Source organism: Schistocerca piceifrons, chromosome X (assembly GCF_021461385.2).
Source record: "Schistocerca piceifrons isolate TAMUIC-IGC-003096 chromosome X, iqSchPice1.1, whole genome shotgun sequence".
NCBI classification, from domain to species: domain Eukaryota; kingdom Metazoa; phylum Arthropoda; class Insecta; order Orthoptera; family Acrididae; genus Schistocerca; species Schistocerca piceifrons.
In genome coordinates this window covers 914,167,663-914,188,258 of record NC_060149.1, presented here as the reverse complement: position 1 = coordinate 914,188,258, position 20,596 = coordinate 914,167,663, and the positions used below count along the sequence as shown (strand labels likewise).

At 40.0% G+C, this 20,596-nt stretch overlaps 1 protein-coding gene across 2 annotated transcripts in view; it reads left to right on the top strand.

Annotated features, from left to right (window-relative positions):
* Nucleotides 1–20,596, top strand: part of LOC124723091 (R3H domain-containing protein 4-like) — a 112,328-nt gene that overhangs the window by 76,654 nt on the left and 15,078 nt on the right. The window contains exon 6 of one of the 2 annotated variants that reach the window (XM_047248269.1): nt 5,325–5,377. The exons of the other annotated variant lie outside the window; for it this stretch is intronic. Within the exon in view, the coding sequence (XP_047104225.1) occupies nt 5,325–5,356 (32 nt within the window). The 3' untranslated portion in view covers nt 5,357–5,377. The remainder of the gene's footprint in view (nt 1–5,324; nt 5,378–20,596) is intronic. 2 annotated transcript variants of the gene reach the window in all.

Sequence of the window (20,596 nt, the reverse complement as noted above, 5' to 3'; positions counted from 1 at the left end):
CCCCAACTATTCGCAGTAGCCTTAGAAGATTATTTCTGATCATTAAAGAGGTGAAAATATTAAAGGAATATGTGTTAGTGGGACACATCTGAATTCCCTTTGTTTGGCTGATGACTTTTACTGTTTGCCTCTAATGCAGATAAGTTTCAGCAATGAATAGAAGAAATTATTCCAGTAAGTTTGAGGTTGAAAATCAGTTGTAAGATAACAAAAATAATGCATAAATGTTCAGACAATGGCAGAAGACATAATTATGACTAATTAAAATAAAATGGCAGTGAACAGGACATGCAGCCATAAATAAATATAGTAGATGGACCATAGGAGTTCTTTATTTGGTTCCAAGAGGTAAGAAAATACACACGACAAATAATGATATTATGCATGCTTATAACTTACTGAAGTAATGAATAAGAAAAGGCTAGAGAAAGCCATTGTCCGGCACTGGTTATCAAGTGGTTGCTGCTGCTGCTTCTACCATGATGATGATGATGATTTACAATCTTACACTGATAAATTGGTTGACGATTTCAATGTACAAAATGAGAAAGCTTAACTACACTCCCTTGAGGACTAATACCGTCAACAAAAAATAACTTAGTGCATTGTGTAACCAATTCCAGGTAACCTAAATTATTTGCGTGGAGCTTTATTTTTATAATTTTTTATTCAGTGCTGTGTCGTACACTTTCATTAGCTTTAATTGCATGAGACACACACAGTTGAATTTGAAACTTCCTGGGAAATTAAAACTGTGTGCCAGACCAAGACTCGAACTTGGGACCTTTGCCTTTCACAGGCAAATGCTCTACTGACTGAGCTACCCAAGCATGACATGTCCTCACTGCTTCAATTCTGCCAGTACCTTGTCTACTACCTTCCAAACCTCACAGAAGCTCATCTGCAAACCTTCCAGAACTAGCAGTCCTGGAAGAAAGGATATTGTGGGGACATGGCTTGCCACAGCCTAGGGGATATTTTCAGAGTGAGATTTTCGTTCTGCAGCAGAGTGTGCGCTGATATGAAATTTGGGTTTTTTGGTGTTTCACAGGTACTGTAAAAGAAAGTAAACAGTTACTAGCAGCTTTTAAAAGCATGTAGAAAGCTATATGATAAAAGTGTCTCTAACAGGTTAACGGATATGTATAAGCTGTAAAATTTCAGACTTTCGTGAAGGAAATCATTTTCCTGTGCAGGCTGTTCTACACTGAAGCACCAAAGAAACTGGTATAGGCATGCATATTCAAACACAGAGGTATGTAAACAGGCTGAATATAGCACTGTGGTCAGCAACGCCTATATGACAAAAAGTGTCTGGCGCAGTCGTTAGATCCGTTACTGGTACTACAATGACAGGTTATCGAGATTTAAGCGAGTTTGAACATGGTGTTATAGTCTGCTCACAAACGATGGGACACAGCATCTCAGAGGTAGCAATGAAGTGGGGATTTTCCTGTTGAACCATTTCAGGAGTAGAATGAGAATTTCACTCTGCAGTGGAGTGTGCGCTGATATGAAACAGAGTTAGAGTCTTGGTCTGGCACCTTTGAGTGTGCCACCTGTTAACTCTTCTTTCTCTGGGTCCCAAGTCATGTGGAGTCCCAGGGAATGAATTGGCAGACCATTTGGCTAGAGCAGCAGATCCTTACCCCCATTTCCTTTCATGATTACAGCTGCAGATATGCGGATCTATATCATCTCTCTCTTTGCCCAACAGTGGAATGCCATCTGGAGCGCTACTGCTCCTAGTAATAAATTCTGCACAATCAAGGAATCTACTGCAGTTTGGGGCACTTATTTCTTCCCCTGTTGGAAGGAGTCCACTGTTTTATGCATTGGCCATACACGGCTCACCCATTGTTTCCTCCTACGTAACGACTCACCTCCACACTGTGGTTGTGGCACCAGGCTGACAATATCTCACATATTGGTGGCATGTCCCCTTCTTTTGTCCCTTCATGCTAAGTATAGTCTTCCTGCTTCCTTAAATTTAATATTAGCAGCCAATCCACAGATGGTTGACCTGGTCTTCGGTTTGCTCCGTCAAAGTGGTTTTTATTTCCAGATACAAGGTTCTCCTTTAGTCTTGGAGTGGGGGCGGTATGGTTGTGGTTGGGACTCCTTTTGCAGTCTTCACAGTCTGTGACCCGATGACTGCCCCCCATTTTTTTTTCCAGTTTTTAGATATGGTCTCACCCTTTGTGCTTTTACTGTGTGTGTTTTAAGGTTCATGCTTTTATAATTTGACTGCTCTGACTGAATCCGTCCACTTTTAGCAGACCCTCTTTCTTCTGTAACTCACTTTCGAATTGCGGGACTGATGACCTCGCCGTTTGGTCCCATACTATCTGAATTCATCAATCAGTCAGTCGGTCCAGCACACAGTTTTAATCTGCCAGGAAATTTCAGTTCACGAGTGTAGCGTGAATATCAAGAATCCGGTAAACCATCAAATCTTAGACATCGTTGCAGCTGGAAAAAGATCCTCGAAGACTGGGATCAATGCGACTGAAGAGAATCATTAAACATGACAGATGTGCAATCCTTCCACAAATTGCTGCAGATTTCAATGCTGGGCCATAGAGTGTCATTGAGCATACCATTAAATGAAACACCATTGATATAGGCTTTCGGAGTCGAAGGCCCACTCGTGTACCCTTGATGACTGCACGACACAAAGCTTTACACCTCTCCTGGGCTCATCAACATCGACAGCGGACTTTTGATGCCTGGAAACATGTTGCCTGGTCGCACGTGTCTCGTTTCAAATTGTATTGAGCGGATGGTCATGTAGGGGTGTGGAGACAACCTCGTAAATCCATGAACCCTGCATGTCAGCAGGGGGCTGTTCATGCTGGTGGAGGCTCTGTAATGGTGTGGGGCATGTGCAGTTGGAATGATGGGGACCTCTGATACATCTAGTTACGACTGTGACAGGTGGCAATTGTGTAAGCATCCTGTCTGATCACTTGCATCCATTCATGTCCATTGTGCATTCCGACGGACTTCAGAAATTCCAGCAGGACAATGCGACACCCCACATGTCCAGAATTGCTCCAGGGTGGCTCCAGGAACACTCTTCTGAGTTTAAACACTTCTGCTGGCCACCAAACTCCCCAGACATGAACATTATTGAGCATATTTGGGATGCCTTGCAACGTGTTGTCCAGAAGAGATCTCCACCCCCTCATACTCTTACAGATTTATGGACAGCCCTGCAGGATTCATGGTGTCAGTTCCCTGCAGCACTACTTTAGATGTTAGTCGAGTTGATGCGACACTGTGTTGTGGCACTTCTGTGTGCTTGCTGGGGTCCTACACGATATTGGGCAGATGTACCAGTTTCTTTGGCTCCTCAGTGTATTTTGAAAGAAAGAGTTTAATTCAGAATTTCAAAATAAAACAGCCTACACGGAAAAATGGCTTCCTTCATGAAAATCGCAATGGCTGTGGGCCCATACATTCACAAGAATTTGCAGAATAAATAGAGACATGATTCAGTCAGGTGGTAATTTATCAAATGCTAATAAAGATGACTGGAAAAAGGTATCTGAAAAAAATAAGGTGGTGCCAGGTTCAGATGATACCCTTCATTATCAGTTCAGCAGAAACATAGGATGCTAGTGAGAGAACCATAAATCTTCATTTAAATGGCATGTAAGATTGTCTTTATAGGAGTTACTAGCACTTATGAAACACAAACAAATTTGTGACTTATGAAAACAAATGAGAACTATGCAGGTCTGAATGAGATTTAGGGAAGTTTTGATGTCACATTAGATGTATATCATACTGAAACTTATTTGTTGTAAATGTAGAAAAGAGTTCGAGGAAGTCTGATAGCACAGATTTGTTTGGATTGCTTTATGTCATTATCAGTATGTGCTTAGGAATACAGTATGTTTGCTATAAATTGCTCAATGAAAGATTGTATTTATTGTTGCTATGAAACGTTTAAGGACCAGAGAGAAAGTAGTCCTGTTTTGTTTAAGCAGGTACTGCATGGTATGTATCTCAGAAATTTTGCTGAACTTTTTGTGGAAAAGCAGAGGGGATGAAAGCTTATATACATTGAAAATCTGCCAGGCAGAATATGTAATCCTTTTAGAAGACTGCAGTGGACAATGTAGTTCTGTGAAGTAACACTTCATGAATTGGATGTATACATAAGAGAACAGGATTGTTGTTGATTTTAAGCATCTGCAAAACTCCTCCTGCGATTGAATGAACTTTGTGTGAACTATAAGTTAAGAGGACAAAATTTTCGCTCTGAAGCAGACTACCTGCTGATATGAAAATTCCTGGAAATTAAGTGTGTGCTGGAGCAAGACTCGGACACAGGAAATTTTCCTTTCACGGGAAAGTGCTCTTGAAAGGTATGAGATGAGGTACTGGCAGAAGTAAAGATTTGAGGATGGGTCATGAATTGTGCTTACGTAGCTCTGTCGGTAGAGCACTTGCCTGCGAAAGGCAAAGGTCCTGAATTTGAGTCTGGGTATGGTACACAGTTTTAATCTGCCAGGAAGTTTCATGTTAGTCATGTTTGGAAATACATTGGAGAATTTGAGTATTAGGGCAATGCAGAGAATTTGTTTTCTCTAATGATATTCATGTTTGTGGAACATTGGACCTAACCATGTTGGTTGCACTGTGACATAATAACTGAATTGTTATTCAGAACAAATCTTTATTTGATATCACCTTAGTTCAGGTAGATATAATTTATCTAGGTAAATGCTGGGGCATTTCCTTCAACAGATGCATTTTTCAATCTCAGGAAAAATGTGAAGTGATGTGCCATTAATGATTGTACTGCTGATGTGATGTTAAATTCCCAAGAAATGCATAGTAAGAGGGAGGGAGGAAAAACTAAATTTACTGTGAGGGACAGTATCTGACAAACACACAAAACTGAGAAATCTGTGGGGAATTTGGTTAGGTTGCAGACCAGTCAAGTCAGCTTGCGTAATATAAAGACTGTTATATACTGTAAACAATAAAAACTTTAATGTCAGTAACAGTCATGGTAAAGCCTAACCTAAAAATGTTCGCATTTAAAAAAAACTTAAATACAAAGCTTGCAAACTAAATACATTGTTGAGGATGTCACCAAGTGTTTAATATAGTTGTGCCAAGATGACTTGTGTTGTAATGTAGATTATTTCTGTCATAATGAGGAGAGGACCTGTACATGTTCTGTAATGGATGTAAAGAAAACTGAGAAAGGTTATATTGAACCTATGTGTTTATTACAGATGCACAAGAAATAAATTCATGAAAATGAAAGTGCAAGATAATTGTTAGTGAGATTCATCATTTTTCAGAGCACTGGTCTTCAGAGTTCTGTGGCAGCTGAAATGAGACAACATGTACATAGGTATGTTGCCTCAGGTATATCAAAACGGGAATTATTTTGATTAGGTGATGAAGGGATTAGCTTGGCCTAAGACATCTTGTGTATGGAAACTCAGTTATTTAACAGTAACCTTTGTTGTTTGACCTGTTTCGCAATAGTAATGGTGTTGGTGGTGGTGTTCAAGAGGATAGGATATAAGCACAGTTAATTGAATATATGAATATTAGCATCATAATTGTGCATGAACAAAGGAAAAAAATGAGGATTGTGATTAGTTGAATATTATTTTGCTTTAGTAAAGCACAATTTGACTGAAGCTTACATCATAAAGCACAAAACTATGGGCTGTAGCTGATACTATGATGATCAGTTATTATTGTAAAGCAGTTTTATCATGTTATATGTGATGTACCATATTTACCCGAGTATAAGACAACCCTCAATAGAAGATACCACCCCTTTTTTTTTTTTTTTTTTTTTTTTTTTTTTTTTTTTTTTTTTTTTTTTTTAAAGGAGGCTTCTTGAGAGAAATTTATTTTTTAAATGTATTCTGACAAATCAAAATTACAAACTTTTATTGATGCAAGGTATCAGCCTGAAAAGTTAACATATCAATTCTAGAACTTATACCATTTACTGTCTTAATTTTTACTAATACAAGGAGAAATAAAAAGAAATTGTTTAATTTTTAACTTCATTGCCATTTTTGTTTACTTAGCTTGTCATCTGTGGTACCACGGTTTTTAATCACCATTGTAACAAGACATCTGCGAAACTTTTATCTTTATTGTCACAAGTAGTTCGCTGAGACCACAGCTGGTTTTTTTTCCTGAACACACAGTGGCTTTCACGTCTATGTTGATGTGAAGAATTTAAAATGTTTCTTGCTTCCAAACATATCATCCACCTCTCATTGGCTGTGTAGAACTAGCAGCTGACACACCCTTATCCTACCCATCGTATCTCATGGTTAGCACCAACAGCATTGCTGCACGAAACTTGTAAGTATGCCACTGGCCCTAATCCAGACTTTCAGCATCTTGTGCATAATTATATGATGTTGTTGAGTATTTATCCAATTTTAAAGTCAGTTCGATTGCATGTGCAAATGGATTCAGAGAAACTGCCATTTAAACATGATAGATGTTTATAAAAAGCCAAAGTACACAGTATTCATGCTCGTGGTTGGCTGCATGACAAAATTTGCTGCCCACTCAACACTCCCCTCCTGGCACTCATTGTAGTTCCCAGCCAAGCTGCTGTCACTGTTCCTCCTCCAGTGTTCCATAGTGCTGAGCTTGAGCAGTGTGCAGGTCATATGTAACAACAGGTCGCAATTACAATTCAGTACAGTTCTGTAACTTCCACTCGTCCCACAGTTCAGTGACATCTTATTACGAATATCAGTCAGCTACACTGGTCTGTAAGTTGTTTTTATTTTGTGTCATTCACAGTGAGTCCATTTCGGCACATTGCCATCATCAGGTGCTCTCTAAATACATAATTAAGTGATGGTCTTAATATATAGGTCTGTAACTATGATCAGAAAAGTTATAATACATCGTTAGGTGTTTTTACCTTACATGCAACATCATTGCTATAGTGTCTTTTTAAGAATCGCTACTTTCTCCTAGGTGTACACAGGAGATGTATATCTGATTTTAGTTGGTTTCCGTGTATACTATATTTCTGACAGCTTGGATGATAGTGGATCAGCGATATTACATGTTCACATAGTTACCAGTATAAATAAGTAGTGGTTTGTTTCTAATCATGCTTTTGCCTGGAGTTTGTTTTAGTTTTATTTGAATTTTTTATTTTACATTTTTAATTTTTTATAATAATTTTTTTATTGCCTATGATTAATGTTGGTGTTATGTCTTTGTTTTATGCTTTTCATGTCATTATTGCTGTTACTGTGGGTAGTGTTATTTAGCGGCTCTGGTATATTACTTTACCCATTTTCTTGATTTGTAATGTGAATAAAGTTTTCTATGTGCTTTTTGTGCTTTAGGTGGGTTTATTCATTCAGTAAATTTGTAGGGTTGCTGTATGCATGTGTTACACATGCCACAAATTCTACATAGGACAAACCAGTAGAAACTTCAAAATTAAATATGAAGAGCACACCAGAGATAGTAAAAACAACCCATCCACGTTTTTTCAACATCTACAAACAGAAAAACACTATGTAAAACCTATAGACAAAGCACTAGAAATTCTCCATATTATGCAGAAGGGAACATCCATGAGGAAATAGAAATATATTGGCATGCATACATAACCCTAAAAATTTACTGGACGAATAAACCAACCTAAAGCACAAAAAGTACATAGAAAACTTTAAACAGGTAAAGTAATAAATCGGGGACGCTAAATAACACATATCCATAGTAACAGCAATAATAATGTGAAGAATATAACACAAAGTCGTAACACCAACATAAATCAAAGACAATAACAAAATCGTTAAGAAAATAATAATAATAATAATTCCCGTGGAGGCCCGGGAAAAGAATAGGCCTCCGGTATGTTCTGCCAGTCGTAAAAGGCGACGAAAAGAACAAACCACTAATAGGGCTAACCCCCCTTTTAGTGTGATTAGTTGGTTCAGGACAGAACTAAAGAAGCCTCGGACAAGCGCCGTCATGGTCGGGGGACGACGCTTGAACCCTATGCCCGCCCACAATGGTAACGACACTGCTAGCCAACTGGAAAATGATTCAAATCCAAATAGAGGTGTTTTGCAGGATATGCTTCCTGCAACCACCCTAGAAGGAAAACAAAGACAGAGGATGAGATGGTCAGATGAAGTTAATCGACACCTCATGTTCTGTTATTACCAAGCAACAAACCTAGGAACCAACACAACTGGATACAGATCACAAGTATACACAACATTTATTACCAGATACCCAGAATTAAAATTTTTAACAGAACAACGACTAGCTGATCAGATCCGTGTAATAATCAAAAATAACAGGATACCCCAGTCAGAATTAGAAAACATCAAACAACAAGTACAACAAATACTGGAACAAAATAATGTGCAATCAGAAGAAGAAGAAGAAGAAGAAAATACAGTAATGGACTCAAACATCCCAGAGCAAACAAACAAAGAACAACACGCATCAATTCAACAGTCAGAGGAAAACGAAATCTTAAGACAGTCACCAGAACAAGCACAAATAGAACACGAAGTGACACACATGTTAGATATAGAAGAAAAATTTCAGCTGACATATATAGAATACAAAGACACAAATACAGACATTAGACCATTCTTGCATAGACCGCCAAATATCCCACAAGTCGAAACAACAACAAAAACTATCAACACAATCATACACAACAAAATAAATGAAAACACAACTATGGAAGAGTTACAACTACTGGTTTATATAGGAGCACTCACTGCACTAAATATACACACTAGGCAGAGATCAGAACCAACCAACACACAGAAGAAACCCACAAAACCAGCATGGCAACACAGGCTACAGATCAGAATAGAAAAACTGAGAAAAGACATCGGACAGCTAACACAATTTATAAGAAATGAAATGTCAGAAAAAAAAACGAAAAAGGTTAGGTAAAATCTCACAACAAGAAGTGATAGAGCAATTAGATGAAAAGAAGCAGAAATTACAAGCATTGGCCAAACGACTTAGAAGATACAAAAAAAGTGAAAATAGAAGGAAACAAAACCAAACATTCAACACAAACCAAAAGAAATTTTACCAAACAATAGATAACACACACATTAAAATAGACAATCCACCAAACATAACAGACATGGAACACTTCTGGAGCAACATATGGTCAAACCCGGTACAACATAACAGGCATGCACGGTGGATACAAGCAGAAACAGATACGTACAAGATGATACCACAGATGCCTGAAGTGATAATTTTGCAACATGAAGTCACCCAAGCAATTAATTCTACTCACAATTGGAAAGCCTCTGGAAAAGATAAAATAGCAAATTTCTGGCTAAAGAAATTCACCTCAACACATTCACATCTAACTAAATTATTTAACAGTTACATTGCAGACCCATACACATTCCCTGATACACTTACACATGGAATAACTTATCTGAAACCTAAAGGTCAAGCAGACACAGCAAACCCAGCTAAATATCGCCCCATAACATGCCTACCAACAATATACAAAATATTAACTTCAGTCATTACACAGAAATTAATGATACATACAACACAGAACAAAATTATAAATGAAGAACAAAAAGGCTGTTGCAAAGGAGCACGAGGATGTAAAGAGCAACTGATAATAGATGAGAGGTGACATATCAAGCTAAAACTAAACAAAGGTTGCCACACTACGCGTACATTGATTACCAAAAAGCTTTTGATAGTGTACCCCACTCATGGTTACTACAAATATTGGAAATATACAAAGTAGATCCTAAATTGATACAGTTCCTAAACATAGTAATGAAAAATTGGAAAACCACACATAATATCCAAACAAATTCAAATAATATCACATCACAGCCAATACAGATTAAGCGTGGACTATACCAAGGAGACTCACTAAGTCCTTTCTGGTTCTGCCTTGCTTTGAACCCACTATCCAAGATGCTAAATAATACAAATTATGGATACAATATTACTGGAACATACCAACACAAAATCACACATTTGCTATACATGGATGATCTAAAACTCCTGGCAGCAACAAATCAACAACTCAACCAATTACTAAAGATAACAGAAATATTCAGCAATGATATAAATATGGCTTTTGGGACAGACAAATGTAAGAAAAATAGCATAGTCAAGGGAAAACACACTAAACAAGAAGATTACATATTGGATAACCACAGCCGCTGCATAGAAGCGATGGAAAAAACAGATGCCTGTAAGTATCTTGGATACAGACAAAAAATAGGAATAGATAATACAAGAAGAAGAACTAAAAGAAAAATATAGACAAAGACTAACAAAATACTGAAAACAGAATTGACAGCAAGAAACAAGACAAAAGCTATAAATACCTATGCTATACCAATATTGACCTACTCATTTGGAGTAGTGAAATGGAGTAACACAGACCTAGAAGCACTCAATACACTTACACGATCACAATGCCACAAATATAGAATATATCACATACATTCAGCAACAGAAAGATTCACATGAAGCAGAAAGGAAGGAGGAAGGGGATTTATCGACATAAAAACCTACATTATGGACAGGTAGACAATTTAAGAAAATTTTTTCTAGAACGAGCAGAAACTAGCAAAATACACAAAGCAGTCACTCATATAGATACATCGGCTACACCATTGGAATTTCATAACCACTCCTACAACCCTTTAGAATACATAACATCAACAGATACCAAGAAAGTAAATTGGAAAAAGAAAACACTACATGGCAAGCACCCGTATCACACATAGATCAAGACGCATCCAACACATGGCTAAGAAAAGGCAGTATATACAGTGAGACGGAAGGATTCATGATTGCAATACAGGATCAAACAATAAACACCAGATATTACAGCAAGCATATTATTAAAGATCCCAATACCACAACAGATAAATGCAGACTTTGCAAACAACAAATAGAAACAGTAGATCACATCACAAGCGGATGTACAATACTAGCAAATACAGAATACCCCAGAAGACATGACAATGTATCAAAAATAATACATCAACAACTTGCCATACAACATAAACTAATAAAACAACACGTTCCCACATACAAGTATGCACCACAAAATGTACTGGAGAATGATTAATTCAAATTATACTGGAACAGAACCATTATAACAGATAAAACAACACCACATAACAAACCTGACATTATACTCACCAATGAAAAGAAGAACTTAACACAACTAATCGAAATATCCATACCCAATACAACAAATATACAGAAGAAAACAGGAGAAAAAATTGAAAAATACATCCAACTGGCTGAGGAAGTCAAAGACATGTGGCATCAGGATAAAGTTGACATCATACCAATTATACTATCAACTAGAGGGGTCATACCACACAATATCCACCAGTACATCAACGCAATACAGCTACATCCAAACGTATATATACAACTACAGAAATCTGTAATTATTGATACATGTTCAATTACCCGAAAGTTCCTAAATGCAATGTAACACATACCGTACAGTTAAAAGGAAGTGACACTTGATCAAGGTCCGCGTCACTTTCCATTTTTAACCAGAGATAACATCTGAGAAAAGATGATGATGATGATGATGATGATGATGATGATGATGATAATAAACAACTGAGTTCCCACATATCACTTATTTATAATGGTAACTATGTAAACATGTAATGTCACTAATCCACTGTCATGCGAGCTGTCAGAGAAATAGCACACATTGAAACCAACTGAAATCGGATATATGTCTCCAGCGTACATGTAGGAGAAAGTAATGATTCTTAAAAAAGACACTACAGCAATGATGTTACATGTAAGCTAAAAACACCTAACAATGTATTATAACTTTGCTGATCATACAGACCATTATATTAAGACCAGCACCTGATGATGACAATATGCTGAAATGGGCTTATCATGAATGATACAAAATAAAAACAATTTGCAGAGCAGTGTAGCTGGCTGATATCTGTAATAATCATGTCATTGAAAGACATATTTTGCACTGTGTACCCCAAAGAACAAAAGTTAGTGACATCTGTTGGTATGATCTCCACAACAGGCCATTCCACTGCAATTTATTCTTACAATAACAGTTGTACTTGGTTTACATCTACGTAGCTACTCCACAAGCCACTCTACAGTGCTTGGCAGAGGGTACCCTGTACCACTACTAGCCATTTATTTCCTGTTCAACTCGAAAATAGACCAAGGGAAAAACGACTATCTATGTGCCTCTGTATGAGCCATAATTTCTCGAATCTTACGTTCATGGTCCTTAAACGCAGTGATTGTTGGTGGCAGTAGAATCGTTTGGCAGTCAACTTTAAATGCCAGTCCTCTAAATTTTCTCAACATGTGTCTTGAAAAGAACATCGCCTTCACTCCAGAGATTCCCATTTAAGTTTCTGAAGCATCTCCGTAACACACGTGTTGTTTGAATCAACGTGTAACAAATGTAGCAGCCCGCCTCTGAATCGCTTCAATGTCTCCCTTCAATCTGACCTGGTATGGATCCCAAACACTTGAACAGTACTCAAGAATAGGTTGCACCAGCATTCTATATGCAGCCTCCTTTGTGGGTGAACCACTCTTTCGTAAAATTCTCCCAATAAACCAAAGTCGACTATTCACTTTTCCTACCACGGTTTTCACATACTTGTTACATTTCACATTGCTTTACAATGTTACGCCTAGATATTTAAATGACTTGACAAATATTGTAACTGAACATCACATGTTTGTTCTGCTACTTATCCACATTAATTTACATTTTTCCACATTTAGAGCAATCTGTCTCCAAATTTTGTCCAAGTCACCTTGTATCTTCCTTCAGTCACTCAACTTTGACACCTTACTGTACACAATAGCATCATCAGCAAATAACTGCAGATTGCTGCCCACCCTATCTGCCAAATTGTTGATGTATACAGAGAAAAACAGTTGTCCTAAAGCACTTCACTGGGGCAATCCTTATGACACCCTCGTCTCTGATGGACATCAACCATTGAGTACAACGTACTGGGTTCTATTACTTAAGAAGTCTTCAAGCCACTCACATCTCTGTGAATTTGTTCCATATGCTTGTACCAACATTAACAGCCTGCAATAAGGCACCATGTCAAATGCTTTCCAGAAATGTAGAAAAATGGAATCTACTTGTTAACCTTCATCTATAGTTCACAGTATATCATGTGAGAATAGGGCAAGCTGAGTTTCACACAAGTGATGCTTTCTAAAACCATACTGATTCGTTGACAAAAGCTTCTCAGTCTCTAGAAAGTTTATTATATTTGAACATATTATATGTTCAAGGATTTTGCAGTGAACCAAAGTTAGGAATATTGCTCTGTAATTTTGCAGGTCCATTTGTAAAACCAGATTGGGATTCAATCCAGACCTAGTGATTTGTTTGCTTTCAAATCTTTCAGTTGTTTCTCTATGCCAGAGGTATGTATTACTATGTGTGGTTGTTCAAGAAAGGTCGATGCTGTATCATGGTTTTCTGCGTACCTGGAAGTCTTGAGCTTATTTGAATGCGATATTGTTCAAAATAAATATGTATGAAACGGCTATAGCTGAAGCGTGGCCTACAAATAGAAGACAATCCCTATATTAATCTATTAAACAATGTAAAAATGTTAATGACCACAGCAATAGTTTAATTTGCGAATATAAGACGACCTCGTATTTTTTGAATGACAAATTTGGGAAAAACCCTCATCTTATAATCGGGTAAATATGGTAAATATTATGGTAGCTAGATTCCATACTTAGTACCATGCAAACCATCACACATTTATATTTTTTAATTGTTGGTTTTGTGTTGTGAGAAATTTGTATAGTTGATTTGAAACTGTAGTAGTGTGGGAAGTTGTGTAAGGGTGTCACAGAATTTTGGTATTGTCTTGCTTAGTATTGGTAGCTTTCATATTTTCAAACGGTATGTGGCAGCAGACTATTGTATGTTGAATTCAATTCCAGATTCATGTACTTCATGGATCTGAACTATAATAATACTTTCCTAGGATTACATTACTGTGTAGTTTTCTAACATTTAAAAACATAATTATTTTGTCTTTTCGTGCTTGGATGGCAGGAGTACTCAAACATGCCACCTCCCCCCCCCCCCCCCCACCTTATTATTTGCACATGCTGTGCATTAGATCAGGATTACTACCTCATAACCCATAACCCCTTTATCTCAAACTGTGGCACAAAGTTACAATGATTGGTTTCATTTCTAAATTCATATCAATTGAAAGTTCTCTTGGTCGGGCCAATATTTGAGACAGCTCATGGTTAAATCATTGTTTTCCAACCTTATGACATAGGCTATTTTTAGGGCTGGTCATTACTATAATACCCTCAATGCGACAATGTCTAACACCTTTTATATATCTGCTTATTGAAGTCTGTATCAAAGAAACCTTTTGTAAAATTGCAGAGGGTGAGACCTCTGTTGTCCCCTTGTGTTTGTTTGTTAAGGTATTTTAGGATTTTAAGAGCTACCTGTCAAGTGACTTCTCCCATTAAGGTATACCTGCCATTTTAGTTTGTCACAAAAAACACACAAATCTGAGTTGTTTAAATTTAAAATGGTACCATTTGTATGAGGCTTAACTGATGTAAAATTATTTGAATGATAAAAATACATGCAGATGGATGTTCCTGATGACAATTCAATTTTTTTCATGTCCGTTGTTCCAATCTCTTAATTCGCGGCAGAAGTTCATGCAAGGTTGATCTAAGATGTGGAAGAGTTGTGTACAGCTAAACTCTGAGAGGGTGTTCTCCAAGTTTGTTTGTTTGTTTGTTTGTTTGTTTCATTACTCTGTTACTTGCCATGCTGCTGCTGCTGCTGCTGCTGCTGCTGGTGCTTAGATAATATGGGTACTATTTCTTTGCAGTTTAATAGTTTAATGCACACACTGCCCGCCCGCACTCTCACTCTCTCTCTCTCTCTCTCTCTCTCTCTCTCTCTCTCTCTCTCATCCATAATAGCAATAATCCAAGTTCACTGTCTCTAATACTATTTCTTGACATACATCTTTATCAGCACATTATGTAACTTATGAGCATACTTCAGGAATGTCTGTGCATTGTATGCATTGTGTGGTTTTGGTAGTATGCAAACTTGAAACTTACAAGATGGTCAATTTCCAATACCTTTGAACTAGCTTATGTGAAAATCTCACTTTGTATCGTGAGGTTAAGTTTTTTCTTTGCCCACGGATGGGAAACTGTTTTTACTTGTCACTATTGTATATTAAAATATTTATCATGTCTCTGATGTTAATTTACCACAAAATATTATTTGTCTCCCCTGTGGGTCCGGGGGTTAGAATAGGTCCAAGGTATTCCTGCCTGTCGTAAGAGGCGTCTAAAAGGAGTATCGCACGTTTCGGCCTTTGTGATGGTCCCCTGTAGGGTTTTACCTCCATTTTTCAAAATGTTCCCGAAGAGCGAGCCAATTTGGGAAGGGCGCCTTACATGGTGCATCGTGTCCATCATGTGCTGAGACCAATCGCATCCTTCATTGACTTGGATGTGCACTTCTGCTCATTCTCCAACTGTTGGGTGAGGTCACCCTCCTGGGTGCGTATTTTTCCAACAACTGTGCAGTATCGTTTTCTACACTGACATTGATATTGGACTTGTTTGCTTGGTTGCACCTGATATCCAGCATGGTAGCCACTCCGTTGTGGTGGGGCTGCCATGTACCCTGTTGGCTGTAGCCCTGACCACACAGGGATCATTCTACTGATACCTACACCGTTAACTTCTCACTTATGCCAAAGGGGAAGATGCCCATCCCCCTGTGGCATTGGGACCTCTGGCAATGGCCATCCTGCAAAGTGGCCTTTACTGCGTGCGGCTGGGTGGCACCCATGGTGAGGGCGGAGTGGGTGGCATCAGGGTGGATGACACCCGATGAAGCATAGTAATCGTCTCTTGCTGGTGGTCAAACACCAGCAGTCTCTAAAGGTTCACGGGCTCAATTCAATGCACAGAAGTACGACCCCAAATCGTTCCCCTCCCTGGCCACACCATGGGAGGAACATTAGACAAAGGATGGCGGCAGCTCTTATTCACCCCAGTACCTTGTATGTTCGAGAGCTGATGGGGAACCTTTCATGATGATGAAGCCTCAGTTTTTGTTGAGCATTTAGAGGACAAGTTTTGGGAGATGGAGGGCTTGTTCAAAATGAGATCTTGGGCAGTCTTGATCGAAACAGCATCCTCTGCCCAGTCGCGGGCATTAATCACTTGTGACAAGCTGGGGATGTTTCTGTAACCATCACACCCCCTAAGAGCTTAAATATGGTCCAGGGTGTCATATTTCACAGGAACCTTCTTTTGCAGTCTGACGATGAGCTGCACGCCAAATTAGAACGGTGAGGAGTACATTTCATTTGGCGTATCCACGGGGGTCCGAGGGGTAATCAGGTTGCCACCGGTGCTGTCATCTTGGCCTTCGAGGGTGATAAATTACCCGAGAAGGTCAAGGTGATGGTCTACCACTGTGATGCGAAACCCTATATCCCTCCCCTAATGTGGTGCTTTAAATGTTGGAAGTTTGGTTATATGTCTTCCCACTGTACTTCCAGTGTCACATGTCGAGATTGTAGATGCCAATCACATCCCAATACTCAATGTGCCCCACCTCCCATCTGTGTCAACTGTGGAGAGCACCATTCGCCTTGCTCGCCAGACTGCAGGATTCTCCAGAAAGAAAGGAAAATCGTGGAGTACAAGACCCTGGACCGATTGACGTATAGTGAGGCTAAGAGGAAATTTGAGCGCCTACATCCTGTGCGCATGACATAGTCTTACGCTGCCGCTACACCCCATCAGCTCCACCAAACCCAGTCATCTCTGAGCCAGAAGACTACACCTGCCCCCTTGATGGTGGTGGTGGGGGGGGGGGGGCGACACTTCCCTCCCTTTTGCTCCTGCACCACGTACAGGAGCAACACCCCCTCCCCCCACTATCAGGGACATCTATCCCCACTTCTAAGCTGGAGAAGTGTACAACTTCTTCGGCTGCTCTTGCTAGGAAGGAGTCCCTTGGGTCACTCCCTTCCCAGGTTTTTGCTAGTGGGAAAAAATGACACCTGTCAGTGCCTGAAGACCCCAAAAGCAGCTGGTCGCAGGGCTTCAGGCTCATCCTCAGTCCCGGAGACTGAATCAGTGAAGTCCTCTCAGCCAGGGAACCCCAAGGAACAGTGAGAGAAATCCAAAAAGAAGGTTCCCAAGACCAAGGGAATTGCAGTGGCACCCACATCACTGCTACCTACAAGCTCTGTGTCTGTGGACCTAGATCTGTCTGAGGACCTAGATCTTGTCGGATTGTCAGACAAAATGGATATAGATTGCTCGGGAAAAAAATAGGTGGCAGCAGGTGACACTGAGGCGTAAACTGCCTCATTGAATGTTCCACGCCTTCCCCATCTCAAGATGACGTCTTCCTCCTGTGGAATTGTGGCAGTTTTTTCCACCGCCTAGCTGAGCCTTAGCAACTGTTAAGCTTTACACCTGCTTTCTGCATTTCCCTCCAGGAAACGTGGTTCCCCGCAATGCGGACCCTTGCCCTCTGCGGCTATAAGAGATACCACAGGAACCATAGTGACTGTAATAGTGTCAGGTGGAGTTTGCGTTTATGTCCTAAACTCGGTCTGTAGTGAACCTGTTCCCCTTCCAAACCCTCTCGAAGCTGTGGTTGTCAGAATAAGGATGACGCAGGAAATAACTGTCTGCAATGTGTATCTTCCTCCAGATGGTGTAGTATCCCGGAATCTATTAACTGCACTGATTGATCAACTCCCTAAACCTTTCCTACTTTTGGGAGATTTTAATGCCCATAACCCCTTGTGGGGTTGCACCGTGCTTACTGACTGAGTCAGGGATGTCAAAACTTTACTGTCTCACTTCAACCTCTGCATCTTAAATACCGGAGCCACCACACACTAAAGTGTGGCTTGAGGTACTTACTTGGCCATTGATTTATCGATTTGCAGCCCAAGACTTCTCCCATCTATCAGCTGGAGAGAACACGGCGACCTGTGTAGCAGTGACCACTTCCCCATCTTCCAGTCACTGCCCCAGCGTCAAGCCCACGGACGGTTGCGCAGATGGGCTTTAAACAAGGCGGACTGGGAAACTTTTAACCTCTGTGGTCACTGTTGACTCTTCCCCACATGGGAAAATTGATGTGATGGTTGAGCAGGTGACTACAACAATGGTTTCTGTGGCAGAAAACACAATCCCTCGCTCTTTAGGGTCCCCTGGTGAAAGACAGTTTCTTGGTGGTCGCCGGAAGTCACTGAAGCAGTTAAGGACCGTTGGCGAGCACTCTTCCCTGGAGCACCTCATAGCCTTTAAGCAGCTCCATGCTTGCATTCACCAACTTATCAAACAACGGAAGCAAGAGTGTTGGGCAAACATCACATGTCTACATCTACATCTACATCTACATTGATACTCCGCAAGCCACCCAACGGTGTGTGGCGGAGGGCACTTTACGTGCCACTGTCATTACCTCCCTTTCTGTTCCAGTCGCGTATGGTTCGCGGGAAGAACGACTGTCTGAAAGCCTCCGTGCGCGCTCTAATCTCTCTAATTTTACATTCGTGATCTCCTCGGGAAGTATAAGTAGGGGGAAGCAATATATTCGATACCTCATCCAGAAACGCACCCTCTCGAAACCTGGCGAGCAAGCTACACCGCGATGCAGAGCGCCTCTCTTGCAGAGTCTGCCACTTGAGTTTATTAAACATCTCCGTAACGCTATCACGGTTACCAAATAACCCAGTGACGAAACGCGCCGCTCTTCTTTGGATCTTCTCTATCTCCTCCGTCAACCCGACCTGGTACGGATCCCACACTGATGAGCAATACTCAAGTATAGGTCGAACGAGTGTTTTGTAAGCTACCTCCTTTGTTGATGGACTACATTTTCTAAGCACTCTCCCAATGAATCTCAACCTGGTACCCGTCTTACCAACAATTAGTTTTATATGATCATTCCACTTCAAATCGTTCCGTACGCATACTCCCAGATATTTTACAGAAGTAACTGCTACCAGTGTTTGTTCCGCTATCATATAATCATACAATAAAGGATCCTTCTTTCTATGTATTCGCAATACATTACATTTGTCTATGTTAAGGGTCAGTTGCCACTCCCTGCACCAAGTGCCTATCCGCTGCAGATCTTCCTGTATTTCGCTACAATTTTCTAATGCAGCAACTTCTCTGTATACTACAGCATCATCCGCGAAAAGCCGCATGGAACTTCCAACACTATCTACTAAGTCATTTATATATATTGTGAAAAGCAATGGTCCCATAACACTCCCCTGTGGGACGCCAGAGGTTACTTTAACGTCTGTAGACGTCTCTCCATTGATAACAACATGCTGTGTTCTGTTTGCTAAAAACTCTTCAATCCAGCCACACAGCTGGTCTGATATTCCGTAGGCTCTTACTTTGTTTATCAGGCGACAGTGCGGAACTGTATCGAACGCCTTCCGGAAGTCAAGAAAAATAGCATCTACCTGGGAGCCTGTATCTAATATTTTCTGGGTCTCATGAACAAATAAGGCGAGTTGGGTCTCACACGATCGCTGTTTCCGGAATCCATGTTGATTCCTACATAGTAGATTCTGGGTTTCCAGAAATGACATGATACGCGAGCAAAAAACATGTTCTAAAATTCTACAAGAGATCGACGTAAGAGATATAGGTCTATAGTTTTGCGCATCTGCTCGACGACCCTTCTTGAAGACTGGGACTATCTGTGCTCTTTTCCAATCATTTGGAACCCTCCGTTCCTCTAGAGACTTGCGGTACACGGCTGTTAGAAGGGGGGCAAGTTCTTTCGCGTACTCTGTGTAGAATCGAATTGGTATCCCGTCGGGTCCAGTGGACTTTCCTCTATTGAGTGATTCCAGTTGCTTTTCTATTCCTTGGACACTTATTTCGATGTCAGCCATTTTTTCGTTTGTGCGAGGATTTAGAGAAGGAACTGCAGTGCGGTCTTCCTCTGTGAAACAGCTTTGGAAAAAGGTGTTTAGTATTTCAGCTTTACGCGAGTCATCCTCTGTTTCAATGCCATCATCATCCCGTAGTGTCTGGATATGCTGTTTCGAGCCACTTACTGATTTAACGTAAGACCAGAACTTCCTAGGATTTTCTGTCAAGTCGGTACATAGAATTTTACTTTCGAATTCAATGAACGCTTCACGCATAGCCCTCCTTACGCTAACTTTGACATCGTTTAGCTTCAGTTTGTCTGAGAGGTTTTGGCTGTGTTTAAACTTGGAGTGGAGCTCTCTTTGCTTTCGCAGTAGTTTCCTAACTTTGTTGTTGTACCACGGTGGGTTTTTCCCGTCCCTCACAGTTTTACTCGGCACGTACCTGTCTAAAACGCATTTTACGATTGCCTTGAACTTTTTCCATAAACACTCAACATTGTCAGTGTCGGAACAGAAATTTTCGTTTTGATCTGTTAGGTAGTCTGAAATCTGCCTTCTATTACTCTTGCTAAACAGATAAACCTTCCTCCCTTTTT